At 39.0% G+C, this 22,220-nt stretch overlaps 1 protein-coding gene across 1 annotated transcript in view; it reads left to right on the top strand.

The window, feature by feature from the left end:
• Nucleotides 1-22,220, top strand: part of ZNF277 (zinc finger protein 277) — a 45,473-nt gene that overhangs the window by 19,156 nt on the left and 4,097 nt on the right. The window contains exons 3-8 of the mRNA XM_063396690.1: nucleotides 2,295-2,383; nucleotides 4,082-4,164; nucleotides 11,747-11,838; nucleotides 13,201-13,311; nucleotides 15,079-15,211; nucleotides 20,999-21,066. Of these exons, the coding sequence (XP_063252760.1) occupies nucleotides 2,295-2,383; nucleotides 4,082-4,164; nucleotides 11,747-11,838; nucleotides 13,201-13,311; nucleotides 15,079-15,211; nucleotides 20,999-21,066 (576 nt within the window). The remainder of the gene's footprint in view (nucleotides 1-2,294; nucleotides 2,384-4,081; nucleotides 4,165-11,746; nucleotides 11,839-13,200; nucleotides 13,312-15,078; nucleotides 15,212-20,998; nucleotides 21,067-22,220) is intronic.

Consider the following 22,220-nt stretch of genomic DNA (forward strand, 5'->3'; position numbering starts at 1 on the left):
AGTTCTTCTGTTACTAGTTAGTCAAAGACCTTGTGTCTATCAACACTCAAAAAAGAAAAAAATAATACAATATAATTTAGGAAGAGAAACATAAGCCATATAAATCCTTAATCAAATGTATGAGCTTAACATTGCTTAAAATTGAAAACTGATAGTAGTTTTTGTTTGCTTTTCTGCTGAAGGCAGACAGAAGAATGTACTGTTTTTTGGAGATAGTGCTAGTATCTTTGGGTAAGTAAAGGAATCAGAGCTGCTCAGTCATGGACCACCGGTCTAAGCGTGCTTGGGGGAATTGTTTTGCATTAATAGAAATGTATTTTAAAATCACCCCTTCAAAAATGCCCATTTAGATTCTTCTTGCTGCTAATGAAATTGGAAGGTAGCCAAATCTTACAGAAAGTGGCCCCAGGATGTGAAATGATGGAATAGTTGCTCTAAAGTGTGCATTCTCAGATTTGCTGTATTAGTAAAATAGTCTAATATTATGTGCAAAAAACAGAGTATATTCTGAACTATTGAACTGAGGTGTGGAAAACATGGAGATCAACTCTGTAAAGATAGTATTATTTTTATACTTAGCAATGAGTTACAGCCAGTTTTAGGAATACATTTCTTGACAGAACTGCAAGAAGTGGATAATCCAGAAAAGACCAATATTAATGGAAAATTTTTTTTTTCTACTTTTTCACTTTGAAGAATAAAGATATGTTGGCATAAGGGCAGAGGGAAGAGATAAGGGGAATAAGCTTCTGCTTCATGACTCAACATGATCACTCATTCTGTCTCCCTGGAAGCATCACAAGGCATTGGTTTTATCTGGTCATTGATTATTTGGGTTAAGTCTTATGATGTGAAATCCCTTAGCTGTAATTTCCGTGACACAGTTATGGGCAGGTGAGTTTGTACCAGTGCTCATTTTTCTCAGTGCAAGGGACAGACATTTATTAAATGAACCCTTGAAATCTTTCCATTGGCACATTTATGTCCTAAAAGCTGGAGGATGCCTTAGTCTGGAAGAATTGCAGTTCTGTTTAGCAGCTCTTTCAGCGTGCATTGCAAACAGTGGAGTGGGCAGGGGGAGAACTAAAGCTCACCTCTCACTTGCTGACATCTGATGGTGCTGCTGGGTGAGCCCCAGCCACATGCTGGCCTCGCTGTGCTCGGCTGGCTGCTGCACCAGAGGTGAGTCCTCCCCATGGCAGAGCTTGCAGGAAGATGTGCTGACTCCTCGGCTGCTGCAGTGGAAGCTCTCAAATATACTGGGTGAGATGGTAGAGGCAGTGTGAGCCACTGTGGGATATGATAGCTGTGGCAAGTTAACTTATAGATTGCACAAGTATTAAAAGCTACAGCTACTTAAAAATGCTCTCATAATAATGATACCTGATTTTTAATTATTCTTTTCCTGATTTGGTGGTGCATAATTGGAAGCAATCATTGAATAGCCTTTACCCTACCAACTCTCACATGATTTATATCATACATGAGTATAAATTTAAGCAAGCACTTAAGCGTTTTCAGATTATTTTTTATAGTAGTATTCTGAATAATTACCACAAAAGTTGCTTGGTTCCCCTGATCATATAAGTGAAGTGATGATTTCTTCTTGGTTAGACAGTAGCTTCCTAGTTCAGTGGAAATCTAATCTCAGTTGTGTTCTGTTGATGCAGCTGTAATACCAACAAAAATAGTACAGAATGTTTTTAAACAACTGTAGTTGATGGGTTAAACTTTCAAGATGTGTTTAGGTCTTTTCTTATTCTGTCTGCTGTCTTATCCCCAGGTGTTCAGGGACTTCATTTTTCTGTCTTTCTAGTTGTCTGCCAAGCTACAGCTTTCACTGTAACTCCACAGGAGACCTGCCAAAAGCTCACTTTTGTGGAGCTGGTGTTTTTACTGAGTTTCAGCTTCCTGACTGCATCTTGCAGAACACAGAGCACAATATTTTGGGAATTTGAGAATGCTCTGTAATATATCTTTTCAGTAAAGATGCATCTGAGTGGCACTTCTGTCTGAAGATGTGAATAGGTCACAGTGTTTATGCAAAGCTTGGTGCAAATCGGCTTATTGAGTTCTTCACTTTGACAGCATGGTTAAACCCAGTTTAAGTGAAACTGAATTAATTTCATAAAATTCAAAACTAATATGAAAGAAGAAAAAAGGGAACGGGAGTTAAAAAAAGAAACAAAAACACTTAAGAATTTAAAGCATGAAAAAAGGAAGCTAATCTATTTTTTATTAAAAGTTTTTTGGTGTTTCCTTTTTCACTGATCATCTGCCCCATATTTTTAAAGCTACATCTTGTACTGGAAGAGGAGGTTTGCAGAACAGCCTATCACAGACTTTTGTAGTGTGATAAGAACAAATTCAAAAGCTCCATTAGGTAAGTATGCTGCTTGCTTACTCTCTGATGGGCAGATCACATGATAATTTCTGGCATATACTGCTGCTTTGATCAGCCAAGTGTGTCTGACACTAGGTCAGAAAAACCACAGAAGAAATGTTTAACTCCTAAGCACATATTTTAACTTTCCTTTTCCAAGGATTACAACTGTGCTGAGTGAGGATGAGCTCAGTGCAGGCTTAAATGTGCTATGAACTGGGGCCAGTTGCAAATGAGGGCCTGGAAGCAGAGCTGCTCACATCACAGCTGGGGAGACCTTGGTACCCACGGCATTAAAAATCAGTGATGGTGCTTCCAAAATGATGAGAAACATTCCCAGTGAGCTGCTTGTTCTCACTTCACCCTGCCCACCACCTGCACTGATGCTGCTGATTCTTCCTGGACATCAGGGCCACCACCCCCCTTCCTTTCCCCTGCCACAGTGCTCCCTGCCCCAAGAGTGTCAGGAGATGTTACCCTCACAGAAGCCACACAATTCTGCAGTTTTCTGGGCTCCAGCACAGGTCTGAAACCAGAGTTCACTGTTCTGCTGCATTGGTGTGGTGGCACATTCCATCATAGGGACAGTGTGGACTGTGTGAAGGAAGTGTTTTTCTCAGAAGTAGCTGATGCATTACTTTGGCTTTCCTTTTCTAACAGAAAAACACAATTTACCTAAAATAGATAAGAACTTTAGGGCTTTTCTGCATCTTTAATTCTCAATGGAGACCTTAAAAGAGAGGAAACAATGCATACAGCTGGTGTCAGAGATGGTTAGAAAGTGAAAACTGAGTACAAAATGGATGAAAGTAATTTTTTTAATTATTCAAAATAACTTCAAGAAAAGTAGTCCTGGAAAACATGAAAATCACTCAAAAAATCATAATTCTGTTTCTCTTACAAACACTTACCACTCAGTCTGAAAACTGCAAATCAAGGACCTGAATAGCAGAACTATGAAATATCAATGAGCCTTCTCCCCTGTCCTCAGCCCCTCCCTGCCCCTCCACAAATTGTTCTTATCTCAACCCATTATCTTTTGTATTTTCCTACAAAAGTAATTACAAAGTAATTTTAATTACTTTGAATAAAATGTGTTGCTTTGTTCAATTGGATATGACCCAAAATAGTAAAAAGGTTACTAATGATAAAATATGTGTATAACACATAATGTAGAAATGTAATAGAAATGTAAATTAGGCAAGTCTCAATGTATGGTACTGAACAGTTCTGTATATCCACAGGTGGAAAAATATTTGATGGTAAAAGGTAATGTGATAGAGCAAGGGGAGGATAAACCTAATTATGATAGCTACTGAAAACTGACAATTACTTAGGGAAATAACTGCCAAGATAAAATCAAAGGTGATTTCATATTTCTTTCATGCTGACTTTAATCTGTAACCAATATAAATGCTAATTGTTTTATGTGTCCATAAGAATCATGATAAAAATGAATAAAGCTGGTAGTGGAGAAAAGCTGTGCAAGACATTTGCCTTCATACTCCAGTATAAATATACACAAATATTTAAACATGTTTCATTAAATTATGAAATTAAAGTAACTGACTTTGATAGGTTAAAAATCACATTATTACATTGTTAATGTATTCCAAAGGCTTAGCAAATTATCTGCCAGTAATATTAGAGCAGCTGCAGTTTCCCAATCCTTACTCACACTTTCTGATCTCTTAACAGAGGAACAGGACAATTATTTTCTTCTATGTGATGTTTTACCAGAAGACAGATTACTTAGAGAACAGCTTCAGCAAAAGAGACTGGTAAGAAATTACTGTTGTTTCATTTTTTAAGGTAAACACTCCAGTAGAATGATATATAGTAACATAGTAGACATTTTAATGTGAAAGCTTTTTTTGCTGTATGGCAAAATTCTGAATTTTTTTTAAGCTCATTTCCCTAGCTGTTGCACAAACATACACAAATCCCCTGTTTATAGATTTTTCCTTGGGATAAATTTACAGGTTGTATGTTAGGGTTCCACACAAGTGGAGAATACGCCCAGAACACTGGAAAAGGTTGTGTGTGCTGAACATTTTTCTTCTTGCAAGGATCTGCAATGGATTGTCACACTATCTTTCATGTAATGATAGACATCTAAGGAAATAAGCAAAATAGAACTTGGTGTGAGATACTGTGTGCAGAGAAGGTGATACTTATCTACAAAATCTTTGAGCAAGCTATTTTTGTGCATTCCCACTCCCTTTTCCCAGATTTCATTAATTCAGTCTCGTGCTCACAAGCACCTTGGTGTGTGAGTGGAGGAAGTCTGGCCAGTATTGTTTCTGTGAGATGCAGAGGACAAGAAATGCCAGCTCTTGAGTCCACATGAATCATTCTGGTCCTTCTTGCCTCATGGCAGCCTGGTACTTTGGGCAGACCTTGCTGAACTTGAGGCACTGAATGGATGGTCCTTCATCCTGCTGCTGCTTCCCCCTCATGCTGCCCAGCTTCCAGGAGTCTTAGTCCAGATTGTTGGCCAGTGGGGTTTTTCTGATTTCTTGTTTGAGGTACATATCTGGAGTCTGGTGGGCTAATTTAGAAGTGAATGTTACATGGTACAAAGCAGCCTTGTTGACAATCTCCTCATGTTAGGGTGCAGGGTATTCCACTGGAAATGCAGAATGCCCCTTATCTGTACTGTGAGATGTTAAAGTGCAGGCCTTGTGGTCTCTACATAAATATGTTCCCCAATTTAGTGCTGGCAGCTGTGTCCTGGGAATTGTCAACACAGGCCTTTTAACCCTTTGTTATGCTGGTTCTTCTGGTATGTTTATATTACAAGTTTGTACATAAACAGCATGCAAATAAAGACACCTTAAGTGATATGCATTCAGAATTAAGGAGAACCTTACAGAACCCAAATTCTAGTCCTAGGGAAATTGGGATTGACAGGCAAAATCCAGCTGGTTTAGCTACTCTGTGAGTGCTATTTCCATTTGTTGGCAACAGTAATACTGTTCAGTTTGAAGTACATGACTAGTGAATCCCCAGAACTGGAGGAACATGTACAAGTCTTACACAGCTTTCCATGGGATCACAGCTCCTACAAAGGAGAAATTTGGTAGTTCTTCCACTGGGGATTTCCCATGGAGTTGGAGTTTCCTGAGCTGAAACCTGCATTTCTGTGTAGGCCCACTGGATTGGTGTGGACTCAGAAAAACAGCTGATGCACTCATGCCCAGCATGCTTCCCTTCCAAAGGTATCTGGGATCAGTAAAAAAGGTTTGTCTAGATCAGTATCTTACCCTTGACAGTAGATAAGTGTCTCTGATATGCGCTTTCTTCTCATCTAGTGGTGATTCTTTCCCAAAATACTCACTTAGTCTCCTGCAATTGGCAGCTCAAAGATTTCTGAATTCAGCAATATGAGCCTCCAACTCTGAACCCACAAAAACTTCCAGGACTCCCACTACTTGCAGGAGTTGTGCAGCTTGACCACACACTGGGAGAGAGCCATCTAATTGGTCCAAACCTGGCAGGTTTTTGTATTAGAAGAGATAGTGAAGAATTTGTCCTTCTGATTTTTCTGCCGTACATGATGTCTGTCATTAGTTCTGTGCTGGAGTGCACACTCATGGCAAAGAAGGACATCATCGTCCTGTATTAGGAAGTGTGTTGCAGTCAGGGCAAGGGAGATGGTCCTTCCACTCTGCTCAGCACTGCTGAGACCACGTCTGGAGTGCCAGATCCAGCTCAGGGTTCCCCAGCACAAGAAGGATGTGACTTCCTTGAGCAGCTCTGGTGCAGGGTCACAAACATGCTTGAGGGACTGCAACGTCCTACATACAGGCAGAGGCTGAGACAGCTTGGACTGTTAAGTCTGGAAGACAAGGCTCATGGGCGAACTTGATGTATATAAATACTTGATGAATGAAAAAGCAGTCACATTCCTCTCAGTTGTGCCCACCAACAGGGCACGAGGTAATGGGCATGAATTAAAAATCAGGAAATTCCCCCTGAAAACAAAAAAACACTTTTTTTTTTTTTTACTCTGAGTATGGTCAAACACTAGAACAAGTTACCCAGAGAGGTTGTAAACTCTTCCTCTGTGCAGATAGTCAGAAGAAATCTCAACACTCCAGCAAGGCAGAGGTGACCTTGCTTGGGCACAGGGGTTGGACTTGTTGCTCTCAAGGGATCCTTTACAACCTCAGGGATTAGGTGATCTGAGGTTGAGGAATGCTATTTGGTGGTTCTTCATAGGGCATCATTACTGCACTTCTCCGTATCCTTTATGGTTTTCAACAGTCCTTTTTGGTTTGTAAAGACATCCTGAATTTTGCATGTGAGCATGCAGTGTCATAATGATATTTGTTTCCCAAGTGTATATCATGTTTGTGGCTTTGAAGGAGGAAAAAGGGTTGTGATTGAGCATGCAGCTGATGTTTTCATAGAACCATCTTATTACAAACAATACCTGCTATAAATTGGACTGTACTTTTTGTTTTTTAAAGGGCATTTGTTTCTGATTTTGTGGTGTTTTGTACTATGCAGTTCTGTACCAACTGAGCCTGTTCTCCACTGCAATGCCAAGGGCATGAAGAGTCTGTTGGCAGGTGAACAATCTCATCTGCTCTGCAAGTAGACATTTCCTCAAACTCTGGAATGAGTGGAGACTTTAGCCCAAAGCAAGTGCTGGTTTTGTTCATAGATTAATTAAATTAGGAAAGAAAGAAAGAAATACGCATGCTTATTATGGTGTGAAATAGTTTGCAGTTATTACTGTTTTGAATATCAGAATTTTATCCTCCGTTTTTACGGAAGGATTTGTGAAATCAAGCTGCAGCTTTAGTTGAGGCTAATGGAGTCACTGCTTTAGTTACAGCAATAAAGTCTGTTTATTTTTTCATTTCCTTTTGCTGCAATCTGAGCATTGACTTGCAAGTTAAATAGATATTTTGCTTTGTAAAGCCTTCTACCTCCAGACAACTCCTGCAATTAAGAGTGAGCTGGCAAGTGGGCTCATGTGAGTAAAATAAAGAGCAGAGCAATACAACTTTTGGTGATTTTTCTGCAGCCTGTGAATCCTAACTGCTGTCTCCAACAGCAAGCCCAAACAAGGACAAATGCTGTCTTTAAAATGTGCTGCCTGAAGCATTTCATTCTGCAGTTTTGAAACTCCAGTTTAGGAATATTTCAGGCTGTATTGCAGCAGGGAGCTAGCCAAGGTGGATGTCATGGAGAGGCATAATGGTGACTGTGATGTATTGAGAGGGGCCAAGGAATGAGCCTGAAGTAGGTTAGAGAGCACAGCTTGCTGAAATAGCTGACAAGGCTGTGAAATACAAAACAGATATGTTTTTTTGGAAAAACACAGTCTTGACAAAGAATTTGTACTTATGAAGCACTACCAGGCAAGGAAGTCCTGGCAGCAAAACTAGAGATACATGGAGGGGCATTGTCAATATAAGCCACCTGGGTGTTTTCTTTAAATAAAAAAGTAACATCTCCAAACATTTTTTTTTAATATGTACTTTCTACAGCACTGACCTTGTCCTGCTGTTGTAGAGCTATTAATCTGTCATCTGACTGGTAGTTTTGGGTGAAGGGGCTTCTCTTCCTCCCAATAAGTAAAGACCCTGAAGAGGAGGCCCCACCAAGACTGCAAGCTGTACCAGCCTCCCAGGAAGAGCTGTTTGTATGATCCCCAGTTTGTCACAGTCTTAAGCTGAGACAAGGTTCAGGAGGTTGAAGATTCACACTGGAAGGGATGGAGATGTTAGTCCAGTTTAGTGTGATACAGCACCAGAAGTGCTTACTGAGTAGCTGGTAATGGCAGCACGTTAAAACCTGCTTCTGAATTCTATAGGCCCTTCTTTACCTATGTTGGGTATTTAATTGCTTTTCTGAAGCACTCTGGAATCTTGCCCATCATCTATCAATTTATGAAGACTTGTCATACTAGTGGTCAGAAACAGTTTTATCTGATTCAGTAATGACTGTTGGGTAAATTTTGTCAGGTCTAAATACATTTAATGTCCAACCTTTAACCCTTTCTTATCCTTTGCCGATCTTGGTTCTTTTTGGTTTTAAATGCATTTCTTTAACAGTTGTGACATAATTAGACTGGAGCCCTGCATGTTCAAAACATTCCTCTTTACCCATGTTTAGTCTCTTGCTGCATTGGATGTGTGCTCCTTTTTGTTGTTTATTTCTGATGTACTTGAGGGTGGGAGAAGGTCAGTTTTTGCTATTTCATTTGACTGTGTTATCCTGTCTCTATCTTCTTTTGCTTGTCTTAGTTCAAACAAACTTCACTTTTCTCCTGCTTCAGCTTGGCAGCCTGTGGTACATGTCTAATGTAATTTCAGCCCTCTTTTTCTTTTCATGCATCTTTACATAGGTAGTTTTCGTCATACCCTGAAACTCATCCTCCTTTTGTTTTAATTGATTCAGCTTCCTGAATGAGCTGTAAGTGTCACAGTACCCTTTAAAATCTGTCATCTGACCTGTCATTGGTTACAGCCTTTTCAGGTGTAGGTTTTAGCCTGTATCACTTCAGTAGCTGAGGAAACTCAAGAAGAGGAACAGTAGGGAAGAACCCAAGAGCAAAGGGGCAGACAGCTAGAGGAACAATCCCTTATACCTGTCCCAGTTAGTCATTCCAGTGTTCATTCTGAACCCAATCTCTGTGGAGTAGGCTGGAATCAAGGGTGAGGTACAGGAAAAAAAGAAGAAAAAGAAAAGGAAACAAACACGGTTTTTTAAATGTTTTGGGTATTTTTTGTTGGTATCAACAATGAATTAATGCTGACATCCCTAAACATTCAAGGAGGTTGGAAGCTGGTGCAAGTATTTAAGCAAATTGTTCATTTCCTGCCTCATAGATTCAGTTTCTGCTTGACATACATTACCAGATTGTCTCTGCTCAGGAAAATTTCTGTTTTATGCAAGTTATTGTAGTTGCTCTTCTCCCTTTGGAGCCCTAGCAGTGAAATAGAGGGTTGGAAATGTCTGTAGGGAAGAAGAAACCCTGTTGCTTTTGCTGTACTTGATGTGAACTGGTGCTTTTAATTTCTCACCTGTCCAATTATCAGAGATGCTTTCTGGTTTGGAAAATTGCCTGTAGCAATGCAAGATGCCAGTATTTCATAAAAAGGAGGGTCTACCTTGGAAAATATTTTTAAACTCTGTTGGGTAAAATGGTAAAGCAACAATGCTGGGTTAGTCAAAGCTTCCCAGCTGCCGACTGTGCTGGTGTAGGGGGAAATGGGGAGGGTGAGAGTAGAGTAGCAGTAGCATTGTCTCTGTGGAAAACACAGTGTGCTTCTCCTTCCTCCTCAGACATAACTGAGAGCTGCTGCTTCAGTAAGCAATCTGGAGTTAGGCAGACAAATACTGCAGGAAACTTCTTTCCCTCCTAGTAAATTAAAATCAGGAAGCTACCTTGGGCTACCATTAATGAGGGTGGGAGTGTTCAAACCCTTTTTATCCTTATGCATAATGGCTTTTGATTTCTATACAGATTGTTTCCAGTGTTTTTTACGAAGTGTACAAACTGTGTTTATGATAGTTTCAAATCCAGGGTTAGCCAAACAGAGTCAAACATGCTGCTGAGTGGAGAGAGGGGCAGCTCTGCGTGTCAAAGCCCTAGTTTCTACTGATGTGGTATGGGACATTTGCTGCCCATGTGGAGCAGTCCTAATTGTATCTCTGCTGAAGGGCTCTGACAAGGTGTGCTCCATTCATCTCTTTCCAGAGTCAGCCCTGAAAAATAGGAATTTACATTTCTGTGAGCTGACGTTTTGCATAACACAGCAGGACATGAGCAGATACGGCCTAAAATGTGAGTAGGTGCTGCTGAGCATGACTCTAACATAAAATGCACACCTTGTAGTACAAAAACAGACAGAAAAGCCCCAGCAGTGTATTTTCAGGGTAACAGACGCTTAGTTGCAGTTCCCCAGTGGCGTAGTTGAATATGGGCCCTGGCAGGGGCTGTGGCACAGTGTGTCCCTGTCCCCCAGCCAAGTGCATCTCAGGTGCAGCACTCTCATGTGCTCCTGACAGACATCTTACCACGCCCCTGCCCCTCACTGGGTGTAGCATGCTGCCTTTGTGGAAGAGAAGCAGACAGTACATTTATTTGCCCATTGTCAGCCTCCTGCCATCTCTCAGTGGCAGCAGGATGTGGTGTGGTACATCCACACCAGCCCGTCTGCACTGCAGGACACACTGGGGCCTTCCATCACAACAGCTCAAGCCTTCCTCTCATCTCTTTTGGGGTTTAGGGTGTGTGTCTTTCCTTTCTTTTTTCCTTTCTTTTCTGCCTTCTCTGGAATTTATCCAAAAGGCAAAGCTGAATTCAGGTGGACCCTGTCGACAAATTTGGGCATTAATCCACATAAAAGAGTTACTAAAGAGGCAGGTGAGAAACAGAGAAACAGAGTTTCGCTGCAGGTTCTAAAGAGATAAAGAGATTGAGAAAATCCCCTAAGAAATCCAGGCAGGGTCCTGAATGTCAGAAAGCAGGCAGTAGCACCTTTATGTTGCACAGAAATTAAATCCTTTCCCAGTTATCAGTACTTAAAGCACAAGTACAGAGTAGTATGTTGCTAGGCTGAAAATGTGTTAAGTTTTAATGCAGAGATTGATTCTCCCATGTCCCAGATGATTATGGCCTTTCCATCTGAAGTGCATGGTAACTGCACAGTATAACAACACTGCTGCTGTTACAGCAACAGAGACAAATCTCCTGCTGCTTGATTTCATTGTTGTTAGGAGTGTGCACCAAGTGTTGTAAAATGTCTGACCCAGCCTGTTGCCCTACCTTAAACAGAGCCAGAGTGAAGGCCATGACCTTCTCCTTTTCCCTGGGTTTGGTTGTGCCACAGCTTCTTACAGAAGCTGCCAGGGCTGTGTCCTGTGTTAGGAAAAAGCCTTCTAGGTTGCCTGCAATTAGCCATGTAGGATTGGGTTTGCCATTCCACTGGTCATTAGGTGGTTACCCATAAATCTGCTCATTGATACCAGAGGTAAACCCGAATCACAGGTAGAAACATTAAACTGATACGTTTTATACAGAATTATTTAAATGCTTGCGTGAGATCTCACTGTAGATTGTATTTATTTCCATGCATCATGTATATAAAATTAAAGGAATTTTACTGGAGCTTAACTGGGACACATACTGCCTTTGGGAAAACTTGGAATTTTTGTGAGAACTCACACTCAAAACATACTAACATCTGGTTTGTGCCATTTGAAGCACATTTGAATTTTATATGTTCATTGTTCATATGTTCATACAAGTAAGAATAAATATGTATAATAAGCTTATGTGATGGAATGATTTTATGATTATGGTTTTGTCTGAATAACTGTATCTGTTTCTTTTCATAGAGAGAAATTCTAGAACAGCAACAACAAGAGAGATATGACACAAGTTTTCATAGTATGTGTATGTTCTGTGATCAAGAATTCACAGGAAACAGGTTTGTTTATTGCCCTGTTTGCCTTTGTTCTATTTTTTTGATCTCTACTCAGCATCTTTGTTTATGTTTTCAATGTCATTGAACCAGTTAATGCATAATGGTAGGATTCAGAAGATAGAACTAAATTTAAAGTATCATTTTTCTTTCAACTGAAGTGCCATTTTAAATAGATCCTGTCTTACTTCTCAAACCTTTTTATTTATTCCAATGCAATTACTTCTACTACACAGTACATTGGAGTTGGGAATGAACCATTTTAAAGAGAAACCTTTTTTTGGCAGCTATTTCAGTGACAAGGACAGCTGTGTAAGGCAGTGTGATGGTTAAAATTTTTTTTTAATCCAGTTGTACATTTTCTTATTTAAAGCTCACCTAACTAGTGTGAATTTGAATATCAAATGAAAAAGAGGAGAGGAAAATTAGCATGAGAACAGAGGGCTTTACAGGATCAGTCAAGTTCCAGCAAGAATTGCATTGAAGTGCATACTCCAAAGGAACTTTGTTTATTCAGAGTAAATCTGTTTCAGTTGGAGAGGCTAAGTCTGTTTGCATGGGTAGTTCTGGCAATCTGGAAGGGTAGAAGCACCCAGGGTCATATTCCTGCAGGTCATCCCAATGTTCTATGAGTGTCCCTGTCTGCTGTCTGGTGACAGTAGGGGAACTTCATCCTCTGCTTCCTCTTGGGTCTGACAGGCAGAGTGAATGTTTGAAAATCGTGCCCGAACAATGGTAAAAGCAAGTGTCAACATCTGAAAATTTCTTTTGCCCCCAAAAGCAGAAGCTGAGGCATATAGAGAGGTTGGGCACCTAAGGAATCAACCAGTATATCTCTGTTAGAGGAATATCTTATTTGAACATCCATTATGTTTATTTGTGTACACTTTTGAGTGCCATTCATGTTGCTAGTGCTTGTGAAGCAATATTGATGTAAAAGCACATTGCATCCAAGAATTTCTGCTCTGCTAACCAGCACAGAGCAGTCTGACAAATGGCTTTTTAGAATTTTTCTCAAGAGGGTTGTTTGAAATCTGATTTGCTAATACAGGGTATTGAATGAGCTTTGCTAACAGTGAGGGTCAAAATAAACTGTACTGTGATTTTCATTTAAAGGATTGTATTTCATGCATGTGGATGGAGCAGTTGAAATGTCACTGAACATTCAGCAGAGCTGAAAATGAAAACCTTCCTGTTTCAATAAAATTGCATTCTTTTTTCCTAGCAGTGGCAGCAAGACTATTACTGTTTATTTAACATTGGCTTTTATGCAGCGTTAGAGCCATTGGTGTATTTTAAATCGCCAATTGAATAATTCTTATATATATCCAAAAGTATGTAACATTCTATTTGAATTGTCTTTTGTAGGTCTGTTCTTCTCAATCATATGGCAAGAGAGCATGCCTTTAACATTGGGCTACCAGATAACATTGTGAACTGCTATGAGTTTTTGGATGTCTTACAGGGGAAGCTTGACAAGTACGTAGAGTTTTCTTTGTTTGTTTTCAATAAACTTGGGTTGTATTTCTTTTAACTTGGAAGTAGTAGGTAAAAATGAATTCCACATTTGTGGCTAGTTAAGAAGAAGCAAAGAGAGCGTGTAAGTTTATTGTGAGTCCTCTTAGAAGTCTTTTTGTTGACTTTTTGAAAGCTGATTTGTAACAGTTCATAGTGTGAAGTCAAGTGCCATGTTTCAGTTCCATGTTGCACAGTTTGACATCAATAATAGCAAATGCCCTTTTCTCATAGCTGTTAGCATTAATGTTCTCTCTCACAATGACAAACTTTTTGCCAAACATCTCTTTAATCACTGAATACAAAGTCCTGGTTCCAGTCTTCATTTACCTCCATCTACCATTACTGTGTATGTTTGGTCTCTCCCTTTGTACTGCTGACAGAGTAAACCCAGAGCAGAAGGGGATAGATACATATTAACTTTTTCCAAAAGTGAAGATGTATTAAGAATGCCTTTTCTTTTGTCATTGATGTTGTCTAATGCACTGAATTACCATGCTCACTGATAATTTGCAGCTAGCTCTACTGTTTATCAGTAGTAGGACCTGAGGCTGTCACTTAGAGGGAGTTTTCTCAAAGCTGCTCCTCTCTGTAGTTAATGCACATGCTGAAATTGTGTCCAGCGTAGTGAAAGGCCACTCTCCCTATGGTTAAGAATAGACTTACTAGTTCTGCTAATAGAATAGTACCTGAGAATAGATTTGCTAGAAGAGAAAAATCTTGTTTCAGGCAAATAAGACTACATTATGTATGCTGACAGAAAGCCTTCTGTGCTCTTCATGGGAATGCCTTTCTCAAGTAGAGCAAACACTTTGCTGTTAGCAGGTGGAGCAAAGCAGATATTAAAATTCATAGATGTATTCTGGCATCAGACCTATGATTCACCAGCAAGGCAATCTTGATTTGAATTCTGCAAGCACAGGGAGAACTCAAAACTTCGTAAATATTTTGAAAGGCAAATCATAGTGAGAATCCTGAATTCCTGCTCCACACAAAACGTCTGAGGGGTATCAGGAACCAAAACAGTTTAATTATGCTAATCACAGGCAGTGCATATATGTGGTAAAATTCTCATTTGTTAATGAATGTTTTCACCTTCTTGAGTAATGTGTATATACACCTAAATAATATCTTCATGTCTATGTACATATATGCATGTACATATGTGTATGTCTGTCTAGGAATTATATGTACTTCTGTGTGTGTGGATATGAATTTACTTACTGAATTTTACTTAGGATTTCAAAACCTATTGTCCACCCTGGCAAACTTTCATTTACCCTCCTTGTTGAGGTAGAACTATAACAACTTTCTGTTTAACTAATTTAAATTTTTTCAGCAGATAAGTGGTATGTTCAGAGTTTGGTTTTTCCCACTCTGAATTACAAAGAAACAATTATGGGTGCACTGGATGTCGGTCTAAGTCCATGCTGAGTTACAGAGCTCACACAGTGAGCAATCAGGAGCCTTTCTCTGCCTGCTTTGGGTAATCAGACTTTTCTCCCACTCTGCAAACAGTAAATTTCTCATTTCTGTCATTGTTATTTCTGTTTGATTGACTCTGCTGTGATTAATATTATCTTGTCATTTTTTTTAGTTAGCTTTCTGTTTCTTTTAATTTGCTCTAACATGCTTAGGTTAATCTTACTATATATAACTCCAGCTTATTTAAGTTTATTATTTTGTACTATTTTCATTTAACATATTGACCTGTTTACCTTTTTATCTCAGCTTGCAGTGTTTATACTGTGAAAAAGTCTTCAGAGACAAAAACACACTTAAAGATCACATGAGGAAGAAGCAGCATCGCAGAATCAATGCCAAAAATAAAGAATATGACAAATTTTATATCATTAATTACTTGGTAAGTAGTTCTAAGAATAATTAGCAAATTGACTAAAGAGATACAGACATTATGTAGTTAAAAGTGAATAAATCCAAACTAGCAATTAGTTTAAAGGTCAAAAATCAAGTGAAGGATTCTTAAGAAGTATGCTCATTTGTGGTATGATAGTCTGGATAATTGTCAGCTAAGCACTAGTAAACATTTTTTGTTGAGATTTTGATTTTGAGAGATGTAAGAATGTAGCTTGAAGAGACACTAATCATCATGTCATTAGTGCTCAGTCTCTGCTTTAAAAACAGAAGAGAAAATGAAATAGAGCAATGAAGCAAATGGAGGTCTAACTTAAAGCAAGCAGGCTTTGAGCTCGTTTTCTGCAAACCTTAAGCTGGAAGTGCTCTTCAGAGGGTAAATTAAATGCAAAGAGGAGGAAAATGAAAGACACAGAGATAAAAGAAAAACAGTTTGTTTTTAGCCTCCAGGTAGGTGTGTGTTGCTAAATATTTTTTTATCTCAGACCTTTGAGAGTGTGTGCATGTGTATGCAACAGATTTTCATTTGCTACCTTCAACTTATGAATATAGGAGCTGCTTCAAAAGCTGCTGTGTTTTGTCTCAGAAATAGCTATAGTTCACCTGAAGTAGTCTTTGTGCCTTCTACATATGCTAATATCCAGGTTATAAGTAGGCATTCTTGACTGTTTTACCTACTCCTTCTTTTTAATTTCTCTCCATGGGTGTTACTTTAATACTGAGAACAAAAATTTGTATGTTTAATGCTCTGCTGAGTCCCTTGTACCCAAGACAGAAGGAGTTCTCTTGGTGATGTTTTATATTTTTCTTCCAAAGATCAATGATCTGAGACCTGGGGTTTTTTTCCTAGACATTCAAATTTCACAACTTTGAAAACTGACCTGTATTTGCAGCACAGTGAGGAAAAAGTTGTGAAGCTGTGTAGGGTAGATGTTTTTAGATCCTCAACAGAACTTTCAGAACAGAGCATTCACTTCTCCTTTGGAAGTTAATAGATCTTAATTTAATGTAATTGTTTTAAGTGCTCTTAATAGTTTTCTTTCTTCTCTGCTTGTCCTGTAATATTATGTTTTCAGAACTTGGCATCTTTTTAAATGATTTTTGTTTCTCATTTGCATTCATTGTTCACAATTTAATGTGTTCCATCCTAGATCAGGAAATTGAGCTAGATGACTACCCAGAATCTCTGAGAACCATGAAGTACTACTTGAGAAATTTGAGAGACATGCAGGGAGGTCATAACATGAATACAGGCACGATGGCTGTGCCATGTTAACAAGCAGAATATACCAAAGTAAATGTAACAGCAAGACTAATATTCACATACCTAACCTCTTTTTTCCAGTTGCTCCAAAACTGGTGGCCTGGCCCATGCCTGTCAGCTGAGAATGATCTGTGGCCTGTGTGCTGCCTCCACATCCAGGCGTGCCCTGGGTGGTGCTGCTTGCGTGGCCACAGAACGTGCAAACTTTAACAGCCGGGCCCCTTGGCCTGGAGCTGGGATTCTGGCCAGAATTTGCTGAGTGCCAGCCTGAGCCAGCTTGGGTGCTGGTCACTGAGTAGCATCACTCAGACATGTATTCTTTCAGGTTCTGGAAATTACAGACAATAGTAAATCTCAAATAAGTTGTGTCAAACCACCAAAATGTTTAAAATTGGGCAGTGGGGACTGTGTATGCAAGATTCGTGCCAGTCCATCTTCTGGGACATACTTAAAGGATCACAATTCTTTGTCTGGCTCTGCATGTTCTGCTACAGCCATGTTGTCCTTCCACACATTTTCAGTTGTCTACACTACAGTCTACTCAGGGGACTGTTTCTATTCAGCCTTTCTGATCCCTCAGACTATACCCACATCAGAATTTCTGACACTTTTTCTTTTAAAGAAAGATTTTTTTTAAAAAAAAGATTGAAAACAGACTAAAAAACTCTGTCTTAAACACTTATGACATAGTTCACTATAAAATGTATATTTGCACACAGGAAATTTTTAGGAGTGTTCTTACATAATGGAAAGTGTTTGCTTTCCAAACAGCCTTTGACAACCCCTTTTTTTCTGCACAGAGGCAAGAAGACTAAAAGGCAGAACCTCAGTTTGTTCACTAGGAATTCAGTAGATTGGTCTTTACATTATAAAGAGGAAATATTCTGTAATGCACATATGTGCTCTACAGTAGATTATATTAAATGTGATAGGATGGGGTTTTTCCCACAGTGGAGTCTATATTCAGTAAATTCTAGATATTACACAAGATTTGCTTTTTGTAATGACTCAATGTAGTGGTTTTGCTTCCTCTCCCCTAACACTCCACAACATACCAGATTTTTTTTTTTTTAATGTGTAGTATCAAGATTTACTCATTCTTACATATGAGCATTAGAGGTCTGTGTTTCACATTGCTGTAAATATCCAGGGTATTATACAGTTTCAAAGACACAAACATGGTTTACATATCATATCTGAAATTACTCCCCAGTGGATTTGAAGTATTTTGTCTCCTTGTGTGTATGTAAGATCATACCAATCCTACAGAATGGCTTGAAGTGTTAATTCAGAGAGGTGAGCTGGTACTGGAGTACCAAGCAACAATGTATCCATGATATATAGATGAAGAATTTCACTTATTTTTCTTTTCTTCAAAAAATAAAACTTCTGGACTAATTTCCTTGTTTCTCTGATTGTATTATCCTGTGGCCCCATGACACACCTTGCACAAAGAGACAAGTAAAAAAGGAGAGGGAAGAACTTTGTAATCTGTGGTCCCTGCTGGAGGCCATAAAGAACAGAAGGCAGGATTAAAGCTCTCTTGTTCCCAGAGGAACTGAGGCAAACCCAGACTGACAAGGCCTCCCTTTCTGTATTCACCTGATTGTTACCAGCAGCACTTTTAGGTATAGAGCATCTTTTGTAAGCCCAGATGTCTACTTTCAAATTGACTAATGGCATGTGTCTACAATATGTAACATCACTGTAATTAATACACGTATAACTAAGGTAGGCAGCTGAAAAATGGTGTCTACTACTTACTAGAAAACTTGTTTCATAAAGCCTTTATTTTCCTCAAAGATAAAAAGATGTTTTCTCCCTATTGCCAAGCTCTAGGTCATCACTATTATCTGTTGGGGGACAGGGGAAGAATATTTTATTTTGGGAGTCACTATTTATATTTATCTTCTTTTGATTTACACGGTGTGTGTTTTGTAAAAGAGTAAAGGGAAACCCTGCATCAGTTGGTGACAGTTCAAGATTTAATAAAATCCCCTGGGGGGAATGCTGCACACTGAAACTCATCCAACATGGAGTAACTAATGTTGGGGTAAGGCCATCTCTTATTCCTGATAGACCAGCTTGAGTTCTGCAGCAAACAGATAACTCAGATGATCACAGCAAGACAGGTGAGAAGAAGGACAAGAGAAAATTTGCAGGGTAGATCAACACATGTTTGGAGTTTCTGAGCTCCACAGGCCTGGAACTCCATTTGCATGTCATTTGGGAGCTGCTCTTTAGGGAACACTGAGATACCAGCTGCTATTTCTAGTTTATCCCATCTCCACACTTTTTTCCAAGCTGGGTGTGTTGCCTCAGTGAGGCACACAGACTTTCTGCCTGTAGAACTGCACTCAGGTTGAGAAGGTAAATTGCCAGTGAGGCATTTAATCTCTGTGCATTTGGACTACATTTTGGAGAGGAAATAATCAAACCACATACATCTGCATGTTCTCACTTTTCTATAGGATCATTCTCTCTGTGAGGTACACAGAAGTATTTAAAAGAAAAAGTTGTTTTTTCTTGAATATATAGCAAGTCCCTCAGGGTTTTTTTAATTATGCATTTTCTAGTATTTGAACTGTTAACAATGTCAGCTCTCATTTTTTCTCTCGTTTTGTTAAGAATTTCTTGGGAATCTCTTGAGATCATTCCTGGCAGCTCTTGCATCTTGGATGAAAAAGCAAAGAAAGTTGAATACTTAACAAAGGCACCCTTGGTCCCAGATGCCCATCAAGCTGGAGAACTGAAAAAGTGTTAAAAAAAAGAAAAATATAAAAAAAACCCTGAAAGATTTTTAAGAATGTTTCAAAGAACTCTTTTCCACCCAATTGCTCAGATTCAGTCCCTTGGTATTTTTATCACAGTGTTCCTAGTTATCCATTCACCATGCAGTTTTCCAGTGATACAAGACCTGGTTAGCTTCTCGCTTTTTCCTTTTTTTATTCTCTTCTGAATATAAATAGGTGAGGGGAACAGATACATCTTACAAGCTCCCTCTCTGCCTTCTTCACAGAAACACCATGAAAAACATCAGCAATAACAAAGCTCAGGCATGTTTTCCCCTTTCACCTTCAATTAAAAGGTGAAGCTTAATACTGGCTGCTGTTTTGAACATACTCTCTTATGCTGACATACTTTGAGCTGGTAAAGGGAGAAATGGTGAGCATTCATCTTCCTTTTGCAGTGGTTTTGAGCCACTATCTGCTCATTAAGTTGTTAACAGCAGCAGACACAGGACACAGCAGCTGGGAGAACGTGTGGTGAGAGCTGTTCATGGCTCCACGTTATCTCACAGTAAGGGTGACAGTAGTGATCTCCCCTCTCACTCAAGAGAGCTTACACACTACCATGTAGTGCCACTGAATTAAATGATGGCATTATGTTTACAGCTGTCTAGAGACAATTGTTGATCATTTTCCTGATAGACACTAACAACTTTAAAAATTCTCAAGAAATTGTTAAATGATAGGTATCTTTTCCTTTTTTTTCCCAACCATTCATAAAGGCAATAATCATACTTGTTACTAAGGATGTTATTAAATATATTTATTAGTAGGAATATTTTAGTAAAATCAATTAAAGGATTATCTTTTTATTAGCTGTCTTTTTGGTTTTTTAATGGGGACAAGGTCAACTATAATCTCTGTAGATCCTTAACAGGCATATTCTGATCACTGGTTAGTTTGCTTGGGTTTATTTTTAAAGACAAGAAGAATCCGAGGAAAGAAAAACACTAGCTAAAGATCACTGCTGGTATTTGAGTGGAGCCCTTCAGCTTTTTATTGCCTGTTATTTATATCTCAGTCATGCTGAGAGTGCTTGCCATTGTGCTGAATGCTGCACAAATGTATTGTGATATACTTCATGCTGAAGGTCTTTAAGGTATAAATAAACAACACAAAAAGTAAAAGGAAGAGCAGAACAGCATGAATAGATGTGCTTACGTTCATGGCTGAGAAGAGGAGGGAAGACAAGCTGCAGTCTGTCTCAGAGATCTGACCCTGGCTCACGGTGCCTTTCTGGAGCACTCCAAGGCTGAGTTTACACCTTGTTTTCAGTGGCCCAGCCTTGAACAAGGCACAGGCACTGCCTGGTGTAGCTGAAGCCTCGGGTGTGACAGCTGCATTAAGCAGCACATGCGGCTTGAAAAGCAGGGTAGGGAGATTGGATTGAGCAAGTGGAAGGGCAGACTGGAGACAGTGATAATACCCACCTCAGGGACACTTTGGAAGTGTTGCAACACTGGTTTTCTTGAGAACTCTGTGGTAAATCATCTTCCTCTCAGTTGTAGTGTGGGAAATGCCCTGTTAAAAGATGAAAATAATTCTTATTTTAAAAATTCTTACTAAAGCAGTGTTGTATGACTACCTTTTACTCACAGCAATACCGAGGTGATCCAAAATAAGATATTGATTGTGACTTCTGAGATGTTCATTCAGTTCAGTGACAATGTGTAATGAATATCAAGAAATGTTTTTTTTATTTTCTTTTCTTTTCTCCCCCCAGGAATTTGGAAAATCCTGGGAGGAAGTGCAGTCAGAGGATGACCGGGAATTACTAGATAACCTAGAAGAGTAAGAGTTACTTATGTACCCATTATACAGACTTGCACAGGACCATTATTTTTAAAGTAGATGCAGGGAAAATGCTCTGTACAGTTAGCACACAGTTTAAATTCATTTAAGCCAATCAACTCCAAATTGTCCTCATTAAAAACACTTCGCAGCAATGAGATCTGTAAATTTCATATTTCAACCACAAGCCTGTTATTGTTTCCCTAGAGCTCAAACAAGAGCCTTCTGGGTTTGTAATGATGTAGACAAAATGCGTTCTTTTCTACTTTTGCACCATAAAACAGTCAAACAGCTTTTGCTCAAATTTAAAATTTAAAAGCAAGCATCAAAAATATCGGAATGAAGAAGAAATTGTTTGAAGAAATTTGATAAAAAGGTAATAGCTAGAGATGAAAGAAGGATTTCAAGGGAAGCTTCTCAGCAGTGCTGATGGAGGGCAAGATCTGCCTCCTCTGCGTTCTTCTGAGGTCTCAGGCCCACTGCAGAGGTGGTTTCCTTGGCCATAGAAAATTGAATAAGCAAGAAGTAATTTATGGGTATCAAGGTCCCTGAACTTCCTGCTTCTTTCTGTGACTTGAGGTTAATTTTACTAGACTCTACCTGACTGCAGTAATAGTTCTACCTCTCAGCAGTACTAGGATTTAAATGGATGTTTTGGTAAAGTGTTCTCTGTGTACATGTCTAAATGTAGCAAAAGTGAGTAATTAATAATTCATTGTAAATAACACTTAGAATTAGCTTTGCCTGATGATTATGACTTTGGTTGGTGAATTGAAAGATTAGAAAGGTGTACAAGAATTTTAGAAGACCTTAGAAAAATAAATACTGAAAGCAATATTTAATGACTTGCCAAACTGGATAGAAATTGAAGTTAGTGTTCTGTTTTTTAGTACAGACAGTTTCAAGTAGGATTAAATGCCTGTCTGCATAGGAATTACCCAATATTAACTGTTCAGTTATTCTCAATTTTGTAAATTTTTTAGACTCTACACGAAACTGTAATCATGTATCGAGCTACAAATCCACACTGTCTTTTCCACCCCTTTAAAATATTCTGTTTCTCTGGATTTATTTCTAGTGTTGTGAAAGCAGAGTCTGAATTGCCCTTTCTCAAAATGTCTCTTCTCTTTTCCACAATTAAGTGAATTTTTTTG

This window comes from Prinia subflava, chromosome 4 (genome assembly GCF_021018805.1).
Source record: "Prinia subflava isolate CZ2003 ecotype Zambia chromosome 4, Cam_Psub_1.2, whole genome shotgun sequence".
NCBI classification, from domain to species: Eukaryota; Metazoa; Chordata; class Aves; order Passeriformes; family Cisticolidae; genus Prinia; species Prinia subflava.